Source organism: Cervus elaphus, chromosome 16 (genome assembly GCF_910594005.1).
Source record: "Cervus elaphus chromosome 16, mCerEla1.1, whole genome shotgun sequence".
Classification (NCBI taxonomy): Eukaryota; Metazoa; Chordata; class Mammalia; order Artiodactyla; family Cervidae; genus Cervus; species Cervus elaphus.
Window position 1 is genome coordinate 36,678,420 of NC_057830.1, and position 15,989 is coordinate 36,694,408.

The 15,989-nt window shown below is 45.5% G+C and overlaps 1 protein-coding gene across 13 annotated transcripts in view; it reads left to right on the forward strand.

The window, feature by feature from the left end:
• Window positions 1–15,989, forward strand: part of ADRA1A (adrenoceptor alpha 1A) — a 176,740-nt gene continuing 160,751 nt past the window's right edge. For 4 of the 13 annotated variants that reach the window (XM_043927690.1, XM_043927689.1, XM_043927691.1 and 1 more), the window contains exons 1-2: window positions 4–416; window positions 1,666–3,202. In XM_043927690.1, coding sequence (XP_043783625.1) covers window positions 2,320–3,202 — 883 coding nt within the window. In that variant the 5' untranslated portion in view covers window positions 4–416; window positions 1,666–2,319. The other 9 variants (XR_006345822.1, XM_043927688.1, XM_043927682.1 and 6 more) reach the window with 7 other exon arrangements.

Consider the following 15,989-nt stretch of genomic DNA (forward strand, 5'->3'; position numbering starts at 1 on the left):
AAAGGGCCTATTACCGCCGAGTAATACGGTAACAGCAGGAGATTACGGTACTAGCCGGGGCTACTGACTGTGTTACGTCAGCGAGAGCCGCAAAGTTCCTTGCCAGTCTTTGCTGATGTAGGGGAGCTGAATATTAAAAGGGTGAAGGTGGAGTTACTGCTTGCCTGTATTTCCCCCCTCCCCTTTTTCTGTTTTCTTTATTGTTAAAATCTCCAGGTAAAGCGTCTGTGAGCCAGGACCTTAAAGACGTCTCTGGTAGAGGGGTGAGTCAGCGGGTGCAAAACGACCGGGAACTGTTTGGTGGGAGAGACGGTCCCCTCTCCCCGCAGGGAGGAGGCGGCGGAGTTGCTCCGGGGACCGCGGGCCGCCCCACTTCTCGCCGCGCGCGCGCCAGTGGCTCTGCATCCGCGCTCCAGGTGAGTGCGCTGCGGGGCCGGGCGGGTGAGGGCAAACCTTCCGGGGCCTCCTGGCGAGACCCTACTCCCACTTTCCCCAAGCTCCTGCTCCGTCTTTCACCCGCCTTCCCCACCCCACCGCGTTTCCCTCTTGTATTCTGGGAACTTATCTCCTAGTTAACAAGTGTGTTTTTAACAGCGTATTTATCGCTCCGCGGTAAGGGGAAACGGATTTCTGCAGTTGCTTGCGTTCTGTTATCACCTGTGAGCTCTAGAACTTGGGATTTTCACAGAAGCCTTTGCTGAGGGAATCCCGCCTCCGGGCCCATCCTCAAGGTGGGTCCCCACTCCCCCGCATTCCCACCGGAGTCCCTGTGGTCGGCTCGCAGCTATGGAAATCTAGCTTTCTTACGCAGACGGTGGCCCCCGGCTCGGAAAATAAATACGAGGCGTCCCCTGGCCGCCGGCTCGCGGGCTTGATTTTTACGCCTACAAAATCCGCAGTGACTGCCGCCAGCAAAGCTCCTTAGGTTGAGCGATGCTCCCTGCTCCCACTCCTCCCCGGAACCCCCAGGGCCCTCCTGAGCGTGGCTAGAGGCTCCAGTCCTCCGGGACCTCTGATCCTGTGGCTCGGAAAGGACTCTCGGACCTGAGAGTAAGGTTCAGCCCTCGTTGGGTCCCCAGAGCTTTCCTCCGGACCCGGCTTTCAGGCCGGCTTGGCTGGTCGACAGACCGGCGCGCTCCGCACACTCAAGTGTGAATTCCTCTGGCGTGAGCGTGCCCGTGGCACTGCCTCTGCGGCCCCTGGGTCTCGGCGGCTCCTTCTCCCAGGCCGCCCCCTCCAGGTGACTGAGAAGCAACCTGTGCAAGTGGCCACCGGGTAGACTCTCCGGGTTTCCACCAGCTTGGCTCGGCGCGGCATACCCTTCAGCCTCAAATCGCGCCACTCGGGCTAGATTTTAATTTCAGGCTAGATTTAAATTAATGTAATTTCAGATTTTAATTTCACGCCGGCCGTGCTGGAGCTTGGGGTGTGTTTGCCTCGGTCCTTGAACAACGCCAGAGGCCGCGAGGAGGAGCGCACCAGGGCAGGTGCCCAGCGGCGGGGCACGGCTCGCGGTCCCCTCCCGCGCGCTGGGCTGCGGCAGGACGGGTAGCTTCGGGATCTCAGAGTCGGCGGGGCTCCCGGCCGGGTCAGACCCCGCGCCTAGCACGGCCTCGCTCCCCGGGACGGCTGGCTTACACTCTGCATTTCTTTGCGTTCTTTCAGGACAACGCTGGCAAACTACGCTCTGCAGCCATCTCGCTCTTGGTGAACATTTCACATCCGCGTTTCCCCTCGGCCTGCGCGATCTATCATGAATCCAGCCACACCGAGTGTAACTGCGGGTGGGGAGAAGCGCCCAGATGCCAACGGTCCCCGCCTTTGAGAGTCGACGGCAGACCAGTACTTGCTTGTGGTTTGTGGGGGGAGACTGGAGTTTTGAATTCCAATTATGTGCAGAATGCTCAAGCTTCTCACCCGGACGGAGCGGACAGTGCAGGAAAGGGGACTCCCATAATTCTGGGATTGCATTTTGCATCGCGTCTTCCTAAGTTCCGTGCTAAGGCTCAGATAGGGAGGGAGCCGGGGCCCCGGGCCAGCGCTGCGGGTGGAGAGGGTCGGCTGGCAGCTCCGCGAGCCCCTGGCCATGTCGCCTGTAAAGCCCTACCCCTTTGCGTGGCCTACTGAGGGTTTCCCGGGCTGGCCGGGGTTGCTTCCTCGCTGCACTTTCTCTCTTACCCCCAGACAACCCCAGCAGACAAGGCTCCTGGGAGCCGAGAGCTTTTGACTCCCCGCTCCCTTGCTCTCGTCTTCCGCTGCTGCCAGGGGTGGCCTTCAAGAGCCGGACTTTGCCGGCCCCGGCCCCCGGGGGCTGGGACCATGGTGTTTCTCTCCGGAAATGCCTCCGACAGCTCCAACTGCACCCACCCGCCGCCACCGGTGAACATTTCCAAGGCCATTCTGCTCGGGGTGATCTTGGGGGGCCTCATCCTTTTCGGGGTGCTGGGGAACATCCTCGTGATCCTTTCCGTGGCCTGCCACCGGCACCTGCACTCGGTCACACACTACTACATCGTCAACCTGGCGGTGGCCGACCTTCTCCTCACTTCCACGGTGCTGCCCTTCTCCGCTATCTTCGAGATCTTGGGCTACTGGGCCTTCGGCAGGGTCTTCTGCAATGTCTGGGCGGCGGTGGACGTCCTGTGCTGCACGGCTTCCATCATGGGACTCTGCATCATCTCCATTGACCGCTACATCGGCGTGAGCTATCCTCTGCGCTACCCCACCATCGTCACCCAGAAGAGGGGCCTCATGGCCCTGCTCTGCGTCTGGGCGCTCTCTTTGGTCATCTCCATCGGGCCCCTCTTCGGCTGGAGGCAGCCGGCCCCGGAGGACGAGACCATCTGCCAGATCAACGAGGAGCCGGGCTACGTGCTCTTCTCGGCTCTGGGCTCCTTCTACGTGCCACTGACCATCATCCTGGTCATGTACTGCCGGGTCTATGTGGTGGCCAAGAGGGAGAGCCGGGGCCTCAAGTCGGGCCTCAAGACCGACAAGTCAGACTCGGAGCAGGTGACACTCCGCATCCATCGCAAAAACGCCCAGGTAGGAGGCAGCGGGGTGACCAGCGCCAAGAACAAGACGCACTTCTCCGTGAGACTGCTCAAATTTTCCCGCGAGAAGAAAGCGGCCAAAACGCTGGGCATCGTGGTCGGCTGCTTCGTCCTCTGCTGGCTGCCTTTTTTCTTAGTGATGCCTATTGGTAAGTCTTTACATCAGCTCTTCCCCTTCTGCTATCCCAGACTCACAGTCATGGGTGGAGGAGAAAGGATCTGCATTTCAAACGGCAAAGCTAGGAGAGCAGTTAGGAAAGACTTCCCTGTAGAAAAGTAAATTTTCATTCCCTTCCTGCTCCAGGATCACTTATATTCGGTACTAGTGCACTTTTTCGACTCCTGCAAAGTGGTTTCCCATCGATGCAGATTAATTGGTCTTCCTAATAAGAACATCAGCTTCTGTTAATGCTTTTAAGCCTGTGTTTAACTTAAAAACATCCATCCTTGGATTTCAAGTCTCTGAGTCTCCTCCACCAGGCAATTAGGCAGGGGCAATGGAATTTCACTTTCACCTCTGCTGCTGTGGACTGCAAATTCTCTTGGCCTAAAAATAAGACTGATGCTTATCCTGAACAAACTTGTGCAATTTGATTATTAGATTAGATTATTCCTAAGGGTTAGTGAAAATGGTCTGCTTACGTTCTATATCTGTGTTCATTTTGTTTTCTGGATTCTGTGTGCAAGAACCCATAATGAGCTACTGGCAAGAAAAAAATATATCTCCAAAACAGTTTAACCTTTAAAGAATTCAATATACTGTTTCCAATAAGTAAATACATTCCCCTTTATTTTAATCCTAAGTATTAAAGCAAACAGTTATGTTACAGATCCAATTTTCACAAATGCTGAATGAGCTGTTGTCAAAACTAATTAGTTCATTATAAGTGTCAGCTAACTGATGCACTTGGATTCATCATTTACCTCTGGTAGGCCTTCCTGACAACCCAGAATGGTTGTTTACTATTTTTAGTTTGTGAGCTCCAATGTCGACCCACACACATTGGTTATCCACCAGCTCAAGCAAACAAAAAATTGCAGTAAAAAGTCATAAAAGCCTTTCTGTACTTTAGGGTCAATTTACATGGCATGTACTGAAAGTCCTTTTATTGGCAACACTGTGTGGTCATTGCAGCTGTTATTTTTTGAGGGCTAACTATGTTTCAGACATTGACAATTTGATATCATTAGTCCTCTCAATAACTAAGTGAGGTATATATTATTATCCCAAAATCATAAGTCAGGGGAAGGAATTCTTCAGGTTTTAAAGCTTTGCTGTCTACTATCATAACCACTAGCCCCATGTATTTATTGAATGTAAGTTAAAATTAAAGAAAATTAGTATTCAGTTGCTTAGTCCCACTGGACCATTTCAGGTGTTCGGTAGCCACGTGTAGCCAGCAGCTACTGCTTTGAACAGCAGAGATATAGAGTATTTCCATCATTGCAGAAATTTCTACCCAACACAGATGCTTGAGAGGCCCTTCCAAGTCCATTCCCTGGCCTTTCATCATTATTGCATTCTCTGCTTCTAGAATGACATCACAGCTTTGATTGTATTTATACAACCTTCTTTTGGAGAAGGAAATGGCAACCCACTCCAGTGTTCTTGCCTGGAGAATCCCAGAGACGGGGGAGCCTGGTGAGCTGCCATCTATAGGGTCGCACAGAGTCGGACACGACTGAAGTGACTTAGCAGTAGCAGCATACAACCTTCTTTACCTGAGTCACTGCTTCCTTACCTATCGTCTGCATCCCATTCCTTCCTCTTAAAGTTTGAACATTTAGCTATGCATCTGTTCACCTGTCAAGTACTGTATTTATTAAGCACTTGTTCTAGACCCTTAGGGTGAACAAGGCAGAAAAGTCCTTGCGCTGAGATGTTTGCAATCTTTGGGGGGAACTAGACAAAAACAAACAAATATACCTTTAAAAGTCAAGGATTAACAAGCACTATTTTAAAAATAAACAGGACAATCAGATAGAGACTGAGATGACAATGTGGTGAGTGGCATGGAAAGTCCTTTCTGAAGAGGTGATATTTGAGCAGAGACCTGACTGAAGTGAGGAGCAAGCTTTGCAAAGTCTGGGAGGAAGAATTTTCTGGGCAGAGGGAGTAGCCAGTGCAGAGCTGGCAAGGAACCTGACCTATCTTTTAGGTCAAAGTAGAATTTGTGTATTATTCTAATTGTGATGGGAAGTCATCCAATCAGAGGGGCTTTAGCAGGTGAGTGGCTGGTCTTATATTTTTAAAGGATGGTTCTGGTTGCTGGGAGGAGTGAGGGCTGTTTCCCAGATAAGAGCTGAAACAGGGAGACCACTTAGGAGACTGTTGGAGACATCAAGGGGGGAAAGGTAGGGAAGCCCTGTACTCAGGTAAGACAGGTGGGCATGGTTCAAAGTGATCCCAGTTCAGTTCAGTCACTCAGTCATGTCCAACTCTTTTCAATCCCATGAACTGCAGCACACCAGGCCTTCCTGTCCATCACCAACTCCCAAACTCATGTCCATTGAGTCAGTGATGCCATTCAACCATCTCATCCTCTGTCGTCCCCTTCTCCTCCTGCCCTCAATCTTTCCCAGCATCAGGGTCTTTTCAAATGAGTTGGTTCTTCGCATCAGGTGGCCAAGTATTGGAGTTTCAGCTTCAACATCAGTCCTTCCAATGAACATCCAGGACCGAGTTCCTTTAGGATGGACTGGGTGGATCTCCTTGTAGTCCAAGGGACTCTCAAGAGTCTTCTCCAACACCACAGTTCAAAAGCATTAATTCTTCGGTGCTCAGCTTTCTTTATAGTCCAACTCTCACATCCATACATGACTATTGGAAAAACCATAGCCTTGACTAGACAGACCTTTGTTGACAAAGTAATGTCTCCGCTTTTTAATACATTGTCTAGGTTGGTCATAACTTTCCTTCCAAGGAGTAAGTGTCTTTTAATTTCATGACTGCAATCACCATCTGCAGTGATTTTGGAGCCCCCCAAAAATAAAGTCAGCCACTGTTTCCACTGTTTCCCCACCTATTTCCCATGAAGTGATGGGACTGGATGCCATAATCTTAGTTTTCTGAATGTTGAGCTTTAAGTCAACTCTTTCATTCCCCTCTTTCATCAAGAGGCTCTTTAGTTCTTCTTTACTTTCTGCCATAAGGGTAGTGTCATCTGCATATCTGAGGTTACTAATATTTCTCCCAGCAATCTTGATTCCAGCTTGTGCTTCTTCCAGCCCAGCATTTCTCATGATGTACTCTGCATATAAGTTAAATAAGCAGGGTGACAATATACAGCCTTGATGTACTCCCATTAGGCGCTTATTTCAGAGGTAGAACTGACACGTTTGGACATAGCATATGAAAAAAAGAGAGGAGTAGAGATAACTTCTGGGGTTTGGGCCCTAACAACTGGGTAAATAGTAGTATTTCCTGAAACTAAAGAATGATGGGGTGGTAAGGGGCTGGCAGGAATGCGAAGCACAAGTGCTTATTTTATACAGTCCATGCTGAGAAGTGTCTATTATATGTGGAAGTAGATATGTCATGTAGGCAGTTACATGCATGTATTTGGAGCTAAGAGGGGAAGCTATTTATGTCTATCCAAGTTTATGATATAAACTTGGGACACATCAACATATTTCCACAGAAATGGAAGGATATGCAAGTGAGAAAGTGTGGAGAGAAAAGAGAGATGAAGACTGAGCCTTGGATCCTGATATTTGAGGGTCAGGAAAAGGAAGAGAAATGATCAGCAAAAGAAACTGAGAAGGAGTGGCCAGGGAGGTAGAAGAAGGTGATGTCCCGGAAACTGAATGGAGATGTTTCATGAAGGCAGGAGTCATCAGCTATCACATGCAGTTGCTAGACCAAGTCAGAGGAGGACTGGGAATCTACACTGGACTTGGCCTTGTAGAGGTCTTTGGAGATAGGAGGAAGTCCTGAAGGAAATGGCAACCCGCTCCAGTATTCTTGCCTGGAGAATCCCATGGACAGAGGAGCCTGGCGGGCTATAGTACACTGGGTCTCGAAGAGTGGGACACAGCTGAGCAACTAACACTTTCTTTGAGGACTGTAGTTTCAGCGGAGTGATGGAGACAAAAGCCTGATTGTGTACTTTTTTTTAGAGACTGAAAGGTGAAGTGGAAGGGTTTTGCTAGACTGTGGGACAGGGAAAGGCAGTGTCGCTATAAGGATCTAGAGAAAAATTTCAAAGGTGGAAGATAGGATATCATGTTTATTTTCTGATGAAAATGATGGCATAGAGAGATCCTGATGGTACAGCCAAGGGAGGAGACAAGAGGGTTTGAAAATGATGGAGAAGCCAGAGTGTATGAGCACAGAGGCAGTAGGTAAGGAGGGGAAAGGTCAAGATCACTTCCAAATGCATGCATGTTCTCCGTGAAATAAGACTCATGGTCATCTCAAAATCGGATGAAATTTATGTATTTTTAAAACTAAGCTGGTTTTAATTTCAGAATGACTAAGGGAATAGAAAACATTCATTTTTAAAAAGCAAATGTTCTTACCAAGCCAAAAGCATCATTGTTAGAGTTAAATTTTAGTTGTAGGTAATGCTGATGGCTTCAGCCTGGCTTTATACATCAGGAGCAAATTGTAGTCAAATAAAAGTACACATCAGCTTAATTTCTCTTTCTTTGGGTTCCCTTCTGTATAATTCTGCTCATCATTAAAAAGAAATGAACCAAATATCTAAGTGTTTTTGAAAATGTCCTGTGGCATCTCTATTCCCTATTTTCAATAAATTGAATTGGAAAGAAAAAAATAATTAAGATCATCAACTAAGAGTGAGGAAGGAATAGGAAGTGATGGTAGTTTGAGGAGTAGAAGAAAATGTGAAAGATCAGTCTTTGAGGTGAGAGAGTAAATAGATTATGGAAATTTTCTAGAGTCACCAGGAGGTCCTGAGGACGTGTTTGAGACTTAAGGTCATATATTTAAAGGAAGACCAGTCATGAAGGCTGAATGCTGGTCTGTGACAGCTAAGAGGCTGGGAATGATAGGGAATGTTGCTGTTGACTGATTGTATCTAGGGGCCGAAGTAAAGAAGGGGAGACTGTGAAGGAACATAGGCTAGATCAGATTGTGTTGTTTGTGTGCTCACTCAGTCATGTCTGACTCTTTGTGACCCCATAGACCGTGGCCCATTAGGCTCCTCTGTCAATGGGATTATCCAGGAAAGAATACTGGAGTGAGCTGACATTTCCTCTTTCAGGGGATCTTCTCCACCCAGGGATTGAACCACATCTCCTGAGGCTCCTAGATCAGATTAGGGGTCATACAGAGCCAGATGGTGGGAACAACTCAGATAAGGATGGGTGACTGGGAGTTTGGGACTTCTAGTTGTGGCTTAGCTATCCAAGAAGATGAGTGTGGTAGACTGGATCTTGAGTCCATCTAGGGGAAAGGAGACTCTGGTCTTATCAGAGCTTCTCTTGTGGATCTGCTGTCTTGGGAAGCTGGTAACTTTGAAGTGAAAATGGGCACAAGATCACCAAACCTACCAAATCTATGGTCCACAGTTTCTTTTTGACACCAAACAAGTAAGACATTGTTTCTTCCCAGAGTGATTATATAATAAGTGTATTATATATACAGAGTGTATAATAAGTGCCAGGCACTGTGTTAGAACAAAAAGTTGACCAAAGCACAGACTCTGCCCTCAAGGGTCTCACGGTCTAGTTAAGGAGACAAATTGAAAACAATGATCACAAATCGATGAGATTGGTCCTCAAAGTGATATTACAAATGCTAAGGAATAGAACAGTGAACGATGTCTGGAAATCACTACAGAAGCGTCTAGACGTATCGCAGTTGACTAAGCAGGGACTTGAAGACTGCACTACATCTCGTGAGCCATCAGTGAGATGTTGTTTGTTTTTAGTAACTATCTTAAGTACATTTTTCATGCAAAATGTGGAGAGAAGAATAAATATGCCATTATGTTATTATACCCAAGGGACATGAGCTCTTAAGTAGGACAAGTAGTCTCTTGGGAAGAGAGCTTATGGGTTTGCCCTCAGCTGCCAGAGGACAGAGGGCTTGGAAACTAAAACCAGAGCAGGGGTGGGTGTACTGTGCAAAACTGAGGGCTGAAGCACCCACCTGTGTGGGAACCAGACCAGGATAATCAGGTGAGGGGGGACCTGCCATCTCATTGCTGAAGGCCCCTCTGGATTTGTGAGAAGGCTCTGTCTCCCCATGGACTCCACACTTCACCCTCTCCCTGGTTCTTCCCCACCAGGGCTGGGTTGGTTGCTGTGCTGAATAGCCTGATTACAGGTAGAAATCTGACTTTTCTGCCTTCAAGTCTAAGTCTTGCTAGCCTTGTCTTCTTCCCATATCCTAAATATTTGCCTGAAACTGAGAACCCCTTCAGGGGAGGGAGATCACACTTGACGTAATGATCAGTCATTTGTAACTTAGAGTGAATTTATTTTATTTTTGCTTATTTATTTTATTATATTAGGTTGTGCTTTGGTCTTTTCTGCTGTGCAGGGGCTTTCTCTAGTTCCAGTGAGTGGGCTTCCCTTTGCATTGGCTTCTCTTGTTGTGAAGCATGGGCTTTAGGGCACACCATCTTCAGTAGTTGCAGCCCGTGGGGTCTAGAGCAAGGGCTCAGTTGCTCCAAGGCATGTGGGATCTTCCCGGACCAGGGACTGAACCCATGTTCCCTGCACTGGCAGGCGGATTCTTAACCACTGGACCACCAGGAAAGTCCTAGAGTGAATGTTCTTAGAAAACAAGTTTTGATCATGAAGCTAAATAAAGGGAATTTGAAGCTGTTAGCCTTCAACATATGGAAGAAAGAAGGGTATATACTGTGCCTCAAGGAACCTTGGGACCTGGAGTGTGTGTTTCGTCTTTGCCTATTACATTCTTTTGTCTAGAGCCAACTGGTACCGAAGGTAGTTTGCCGGATGGAGAAAGTATTGACCTGAGATTTAAACCTAGGCTTTTTTTTTTCATAAAATGTGAGATGTTATATGGGTCAGCTGCCTAGTATAGCACCTAGCACAGAGCAAATGGCAATAAATGTTAATCTTATCTGAATTCATACATTTCACAGATCATTACTGACATATGTTGATGTGGGATGTTGCCATGAAGAGTGGATGCCTTTGGAGTGGGCAAAAGGAAGCATCAGAAAGAAGGGGATGAGGGGGGAAAGCATTTACTGAACACTTGGTTATATGCATCAGAACTCTGGACACATCTGATTTAAGTTCAAAATAAGTATTATTATTGCACTGAGCCATTGCTATTATCTCTGAATGAAAGGAAAGAGCACTGGTCTGAGCTGTGGTTCAGATGGACATTACTATTTAAGAATTATTTTAAAATAAAAAAAGACAGCACATCTTCTTCCCTGGCAGTCCACTGGTTAAGATGCCATGCTTCCACTGTAGAGTCTGTGGGTTTGATCCCTGGTCGGGGAACTAAGATCTCACATGCCACACGGTATGGCCAATTAAAAAATAGTTTAAAAAAAGTTTAGATGTTTTTTAAAAAAGACAGCACATGGTAAGGAGGGAGAATGTGTTTTAAGATGGAATGTCCAGGAGAAGGCAATGCAGGCAAGATGATTACCAGGTGGAAGCAGTGAGGCAGAGTCATTTATTCATTCAGCAAAATTTCACTGAGCATTTCCTATGTGCCAAGTAGCTAGAGAATTCCTGGAGATAAAGACAAATCCTTGCCTAGTGGAGCTGAAAATCTGCACAGTTCAATATATAACAAGTTTCAGAGGGTGATATGTGAAAAGTGGCAAGAAAAAGGGGTGAGGGCACATAATGACATAGAGTGATGCTTGTGGATGCCCAGGCCAGTTAGAAATTGCATTTCTTTGCTGCAGGTACAAAAGAACAGCCCCCTGATTCTTATGGAAAAGGCTGACTTCTGAGAGATAATGGTGTGGAGAGAATCTAACTTTGACTTTAAGATAAGAGACCAGTTTTTCAGTTACTCTAGCTGCATCACGTAGGTAGGTGTGTGTGTGAAGTCGTGTCCAACTCTTTGCGACCTCATGGACTGTGGCCCCCAGGCTCCTCTGTCCATGGGATTTCCCAGGCAAGAATACTGGAGTGAGTTGCTATTTTCTTCTCCAAGGATTACCATTTCCTTCTCCAGGGGATCTTCTTGACCCAGGGATTGAACCCACATTTCTTGCATCTCCTGCATTGGCAGGCAGGTTCTTTACCAGCTGAGCCATGGGGGAAGCCCCTTGCCGCACCACAAATCATCTCAAAACTTAGTAACTTAAGGCAACAATCCTGCTATGGCCTGTGACTGTTGGGCAGTTATGAGTCAAGGTCTAGTTTATTGGGCTGTCGGGATGTTAGAATTGGTGGTTGCTCTTCCCCCAGTAGTTGAGGCCAGCTTTCCTGTGGTGTGGCCCTTCTCTCCTAGAGAATCGGGGCAGAAACTGCCAGGCTTCTGAAGCACAAGACCCAGACCTGGCCCAGGGTCACTGCTGCCTCATTCTGTAGGAAAACCAAATCACCGAGGCCAGTATACCTTCAAGGGGAGGGAAACAGACTCACCTCCTGATGGGAGAGCAGATTCACAAAGGGATGAGGGGATTATTGCAACCATCTTCCAGTACATCTTACTCACAACTGTATCAGGGAGCATTTCTCATTCATCTTCCAGTTACTTATCGAAAAAGTCCCATATATTGGGCTTTATGAAATGTAACCATGTAAAAACAGCCTGTGTGTTTGCCTTCCTGCAGGCTTCTAACCTCCGTGAGGAGATAGACATGAATCAGATAACCCCATAAAAATGCCAAAACTGTGTACAAGGAAGAGGATGGAGTGGTACCTTGGAAACATGTACCGTGGATAAGAGTGACCCTGGGCAAGAGGGTAGAATAGGCTTGCTGGGAAGGACAGCTTGACCTTCTTGACCTTGACCTTTGGGGCTGAGATCTGTAGACCAAGGAGCTGTTCATTGGCTAGAAGGAGACTGGACGGAATAGGATAAATAAAGACTCTGATAAGACTGGACTGAAGCTGGAGAAAAAGGGAGCTAACCAAATAAGCCTTTAGGGTCATTTTTATGAGTTTGTGTTTTTATTTGAAGATGACCAGGAACAAGGATGACATGATCAAGTTTATATTTCAAATTATCAGAGGCTTAGCGAAAAGAAGACTGGCTAGACCAGTTGGGAGACGTTGACCCAGGACAGGTGAGAGATACCTTGCCAAATAGGATCCTTCTCACTCGAGGTTGAAAATATTTATTTCCGCGAGCTGCCACAGAGTTTTCAAATGGCTCTTCTGTCACCGCCTCCAGAGCCAGTTTACGAGAAAAGCTTTCCCTGATCACAAACAGTCTAACCAGACTTGGCTTTAAATTAATTGTGGCTCTTTCCACAAGACGAATCTGTCGTTGGAGATTTACCATCATATTCAAAAGAATGTGCCTCAGGCTCAGAAGACGTCTACAATGAGTTCTAACAAAGCTTTGAACAATAGCTGACTCTTTTAAACCAGCTGCATACAGGGCAGTCAGTACTCTGAAAGAGACACCACTTAGTGACCTAGGTATTGCTGTGTTTTCTTATTTCATGGTTTCAGGTCCAGGTGGGAGGATTTTTCCTACGGCATTTTCCTCATTGGACAGGTTCACCGTCTTTTAGTCCTTTGACTTGGTTTTCCATCTGGACATGTGTATAGTGGCTTTTCATCTTGAAACTGCGTTTTTCTTTACTGTTTGAAATCCCGCCCCCCATATTTTTATATTTGAAAGCCACTCCCCCCATATCAGTCATATCTGTTTCAATTTTGTATTCTGAGATCACTCATCTGTGCTCTTTGGCCACTTTTTTGTTAAGCCACTGAGTTTTACTTTGTTTCCGTTTGTAAGTTTATTGTATACATTGACCATATTAATCACTTTTTACTGTATATGCTGGGTTGCCAGTTTTCTCATGCTGTAGTCAGACATGCTGAGAAAACATAGCTTCTTTATTTTTCAAAAACTGATGTGATCTTTTTCATGAACTCCCAGGGGAGTTCACACACACACACACACACACACACACACACACACACACCACACACACCACACATACACATACACACACACATACACACACACACACCCCCCACACACATACACATACACACACACACCACACACCACACATACACATACACACACACACACCCCACACACACATACACATACACACACACACACACCACACCACACACACACCACACACATACACACACACCACACACACCACACACACACACACACCCTACACACACACACATACACACACACACCACACACCACACACACACACTTTTAGTTAAACCCAGTAAGCTCAGTCAAATCCAATCATTTAAGCAGCATTTTTATACACTCAGTATCTCTTGGATAACTCAGCATTGCAGGTTTGCCTGCTAAATTGTTAATCAGGGCACACATTATGGTTATTGGGGTAGTGGGTGATAGGAAATTATCAGGTCCTAGGTTGATCTCTCGTGGTGATTTTTAGTTTCCGGCACTGGGGATGTTGTTTTAGTCTAGTGGCTGGCCCCGGTGCCAGTCCCTAGTCATCACACAGCTGTCCCTGATGGGTCTGAGGATGCTCACCCATGGACAGTTGCCCCACCTGATGACCCAGCCCACTTAAGTCTCTATAGGTTTACCTGTTTTGCCTCCATTTGGTTCCTGGCTGGGGTGATGCTTGTTCTATTGCCATTGGCCAAGGAGTCACTCTGTCCATAACAGCCCGTGTGGTCACTGTTGACAGGCTCCTGAGCTAAATTCTCAATGATGTTTCATCATTGTCTGAAGACATGGAGAGCCCTATGGGTTCCTCCAAGGAACCCACTCACACCACTCACACCACACCTCACCATACCTCACCACACCACACCACACCACTCCACACCACACCAAACATTGGTGCTAACCCACACCTACTCTTCTGCACCCAGCCACACGGGCTATGACTTTAGCAGATGTAATAGCCCTCTTACGTCATCTCCCAGATGCCAGGATGGAGAGTGGGAAAAGCACCTTCATTTCCACCTCTGTCTTCTTAACAGCCTCTGCAGTGCTTGTCAAGAGGGGAGTTCGGGAACACCAGGCTTTCTCTTTTCACTTCCTCCTTCCCCACTTCCCCCCACTGTCCACCTGTGGAGGGTAGATACAGAAAACTTTCCCTTCCTTTCTCTGGCTAAAAGAGACCCTCCTTTGAACCACATACTCCTCCTCCTCCATGCAGGCAGAGAGAGGTACATGTTTACTAAAAAGGGAATAAAAATGAGGGATATTTAACAATTTTATAATCTTTATACATATTTAGCAACTATTCTTCTCGTTGATTTTTTTTTTTTTTGCATTTTATCCTTTTTGCCCTCTTACAAATACATAGACTTTTAAAATTTTTATGTAGTGTCATATTTTAATGTTTCTTCATGGATTGTGCCTTCTAAGGGACCCTTGGAGAGATCTCCCCCCATGTAACTCAGATAACCTCTATTTTCTCCTAGTTCTTTTAGAGCATCATTTATCATCTACCTGGAATTTACTGTTGTATTTTGGTAGGTGATGTCTAACTGTATTTATGTTGAAATGGCTAGCCAGATATTCTTTTAAAAAAGATTTTTACATGGACCATTTTAAAAGTCTTTATTGAATTTATTACAATATTGCTTCTGTCTGTGTTCTGGTTTCTTGGCCCTGAGGTATGTAGGGTCCTTGCTCCCTGACCAGATTGAACCCACACCCCCTGCATTCAAAGGCAAAGTCTTAGCCACTGGACCACCAAGGAAGTCCCTAACTAGATACTCATGAAAGACTTTTTGAATAATCTATCCTTTCCCATCTTCTTTGGGAAACTACCTTTGTTACATTAGGAAGAATCTTGAATCTATTTTGGAACTCCCACTTCTGTTACATTTATCTGTCTCTCTGCTATTAGTGCTACATTATTTTAGCTTCTGTGGTTTCATAATACACTGTCATATTTTGGGGGTGAAGGCATCTGGATGAATATTATTTTTCAACATTATTTTGTCTATCTTTGCATGTTCATTCTTCCAGGAAAAGTCTGAGCTCATTTTGTCAAGTTACATCTTCTACTCCACCAATACCACTGTACACATACATGCTCTCACACATACATACACAAATCCTGTCACATGTTATTCATAATTTTTGGATATATAGATCAATTTGAAAGGCACCATCTTTATCACACTGAGACCTGTTAAGAAATATGACATTGTAAGTCAACTATACTTCCATAAAAAATATAACATTTCTCCATTTACTTCCCAAATTATTTTTGACTATTGTTTACACTTTCCTTTTAATCCCACTTACTGACATGTTCTTGGAAAATGATTGTTACAAAGAAGTTGGGAAATGCTGCTTTGGTATTTCATCATTAGATATGACACTGTTGGTTTTTAGATCAATATCCTTCATCATATCAAAGAATTATCTTTATACAGTTTATAGAACAATTTTATAAAAAATGAATTTTTAATTTTATCAAATGTTGCCTTTTTAATATGCATCAATATATTTTTCATTGACATTGAGTTGATAAATTTTATTTCCTAATAATAACCAATCATGTATTCTTGGATTAAATTCTGGCTGATCAGTAGTATTATTCTTTTTTATGTTGCTACATTCTACTAAATATTTTATTTCTGGTTTGCATCTATATTTCTATGTGAGATGAACATATTTTTTATGTTTTTGTTGCTTTTTTGGTTTCGAGATTATGTTAGCTTTATAAAATGAATTACGACACTTTTCTTTTTTTTCTACTATCTGTAACAATTTAAATAGCATAAGAATTATGTGTTCCTTGAAGGTCTGAAAGAACTTGCCCATAAAACATCTGGGTATAGCACCTTTTATGGAAGCAGCTCTTGGAGACTGTT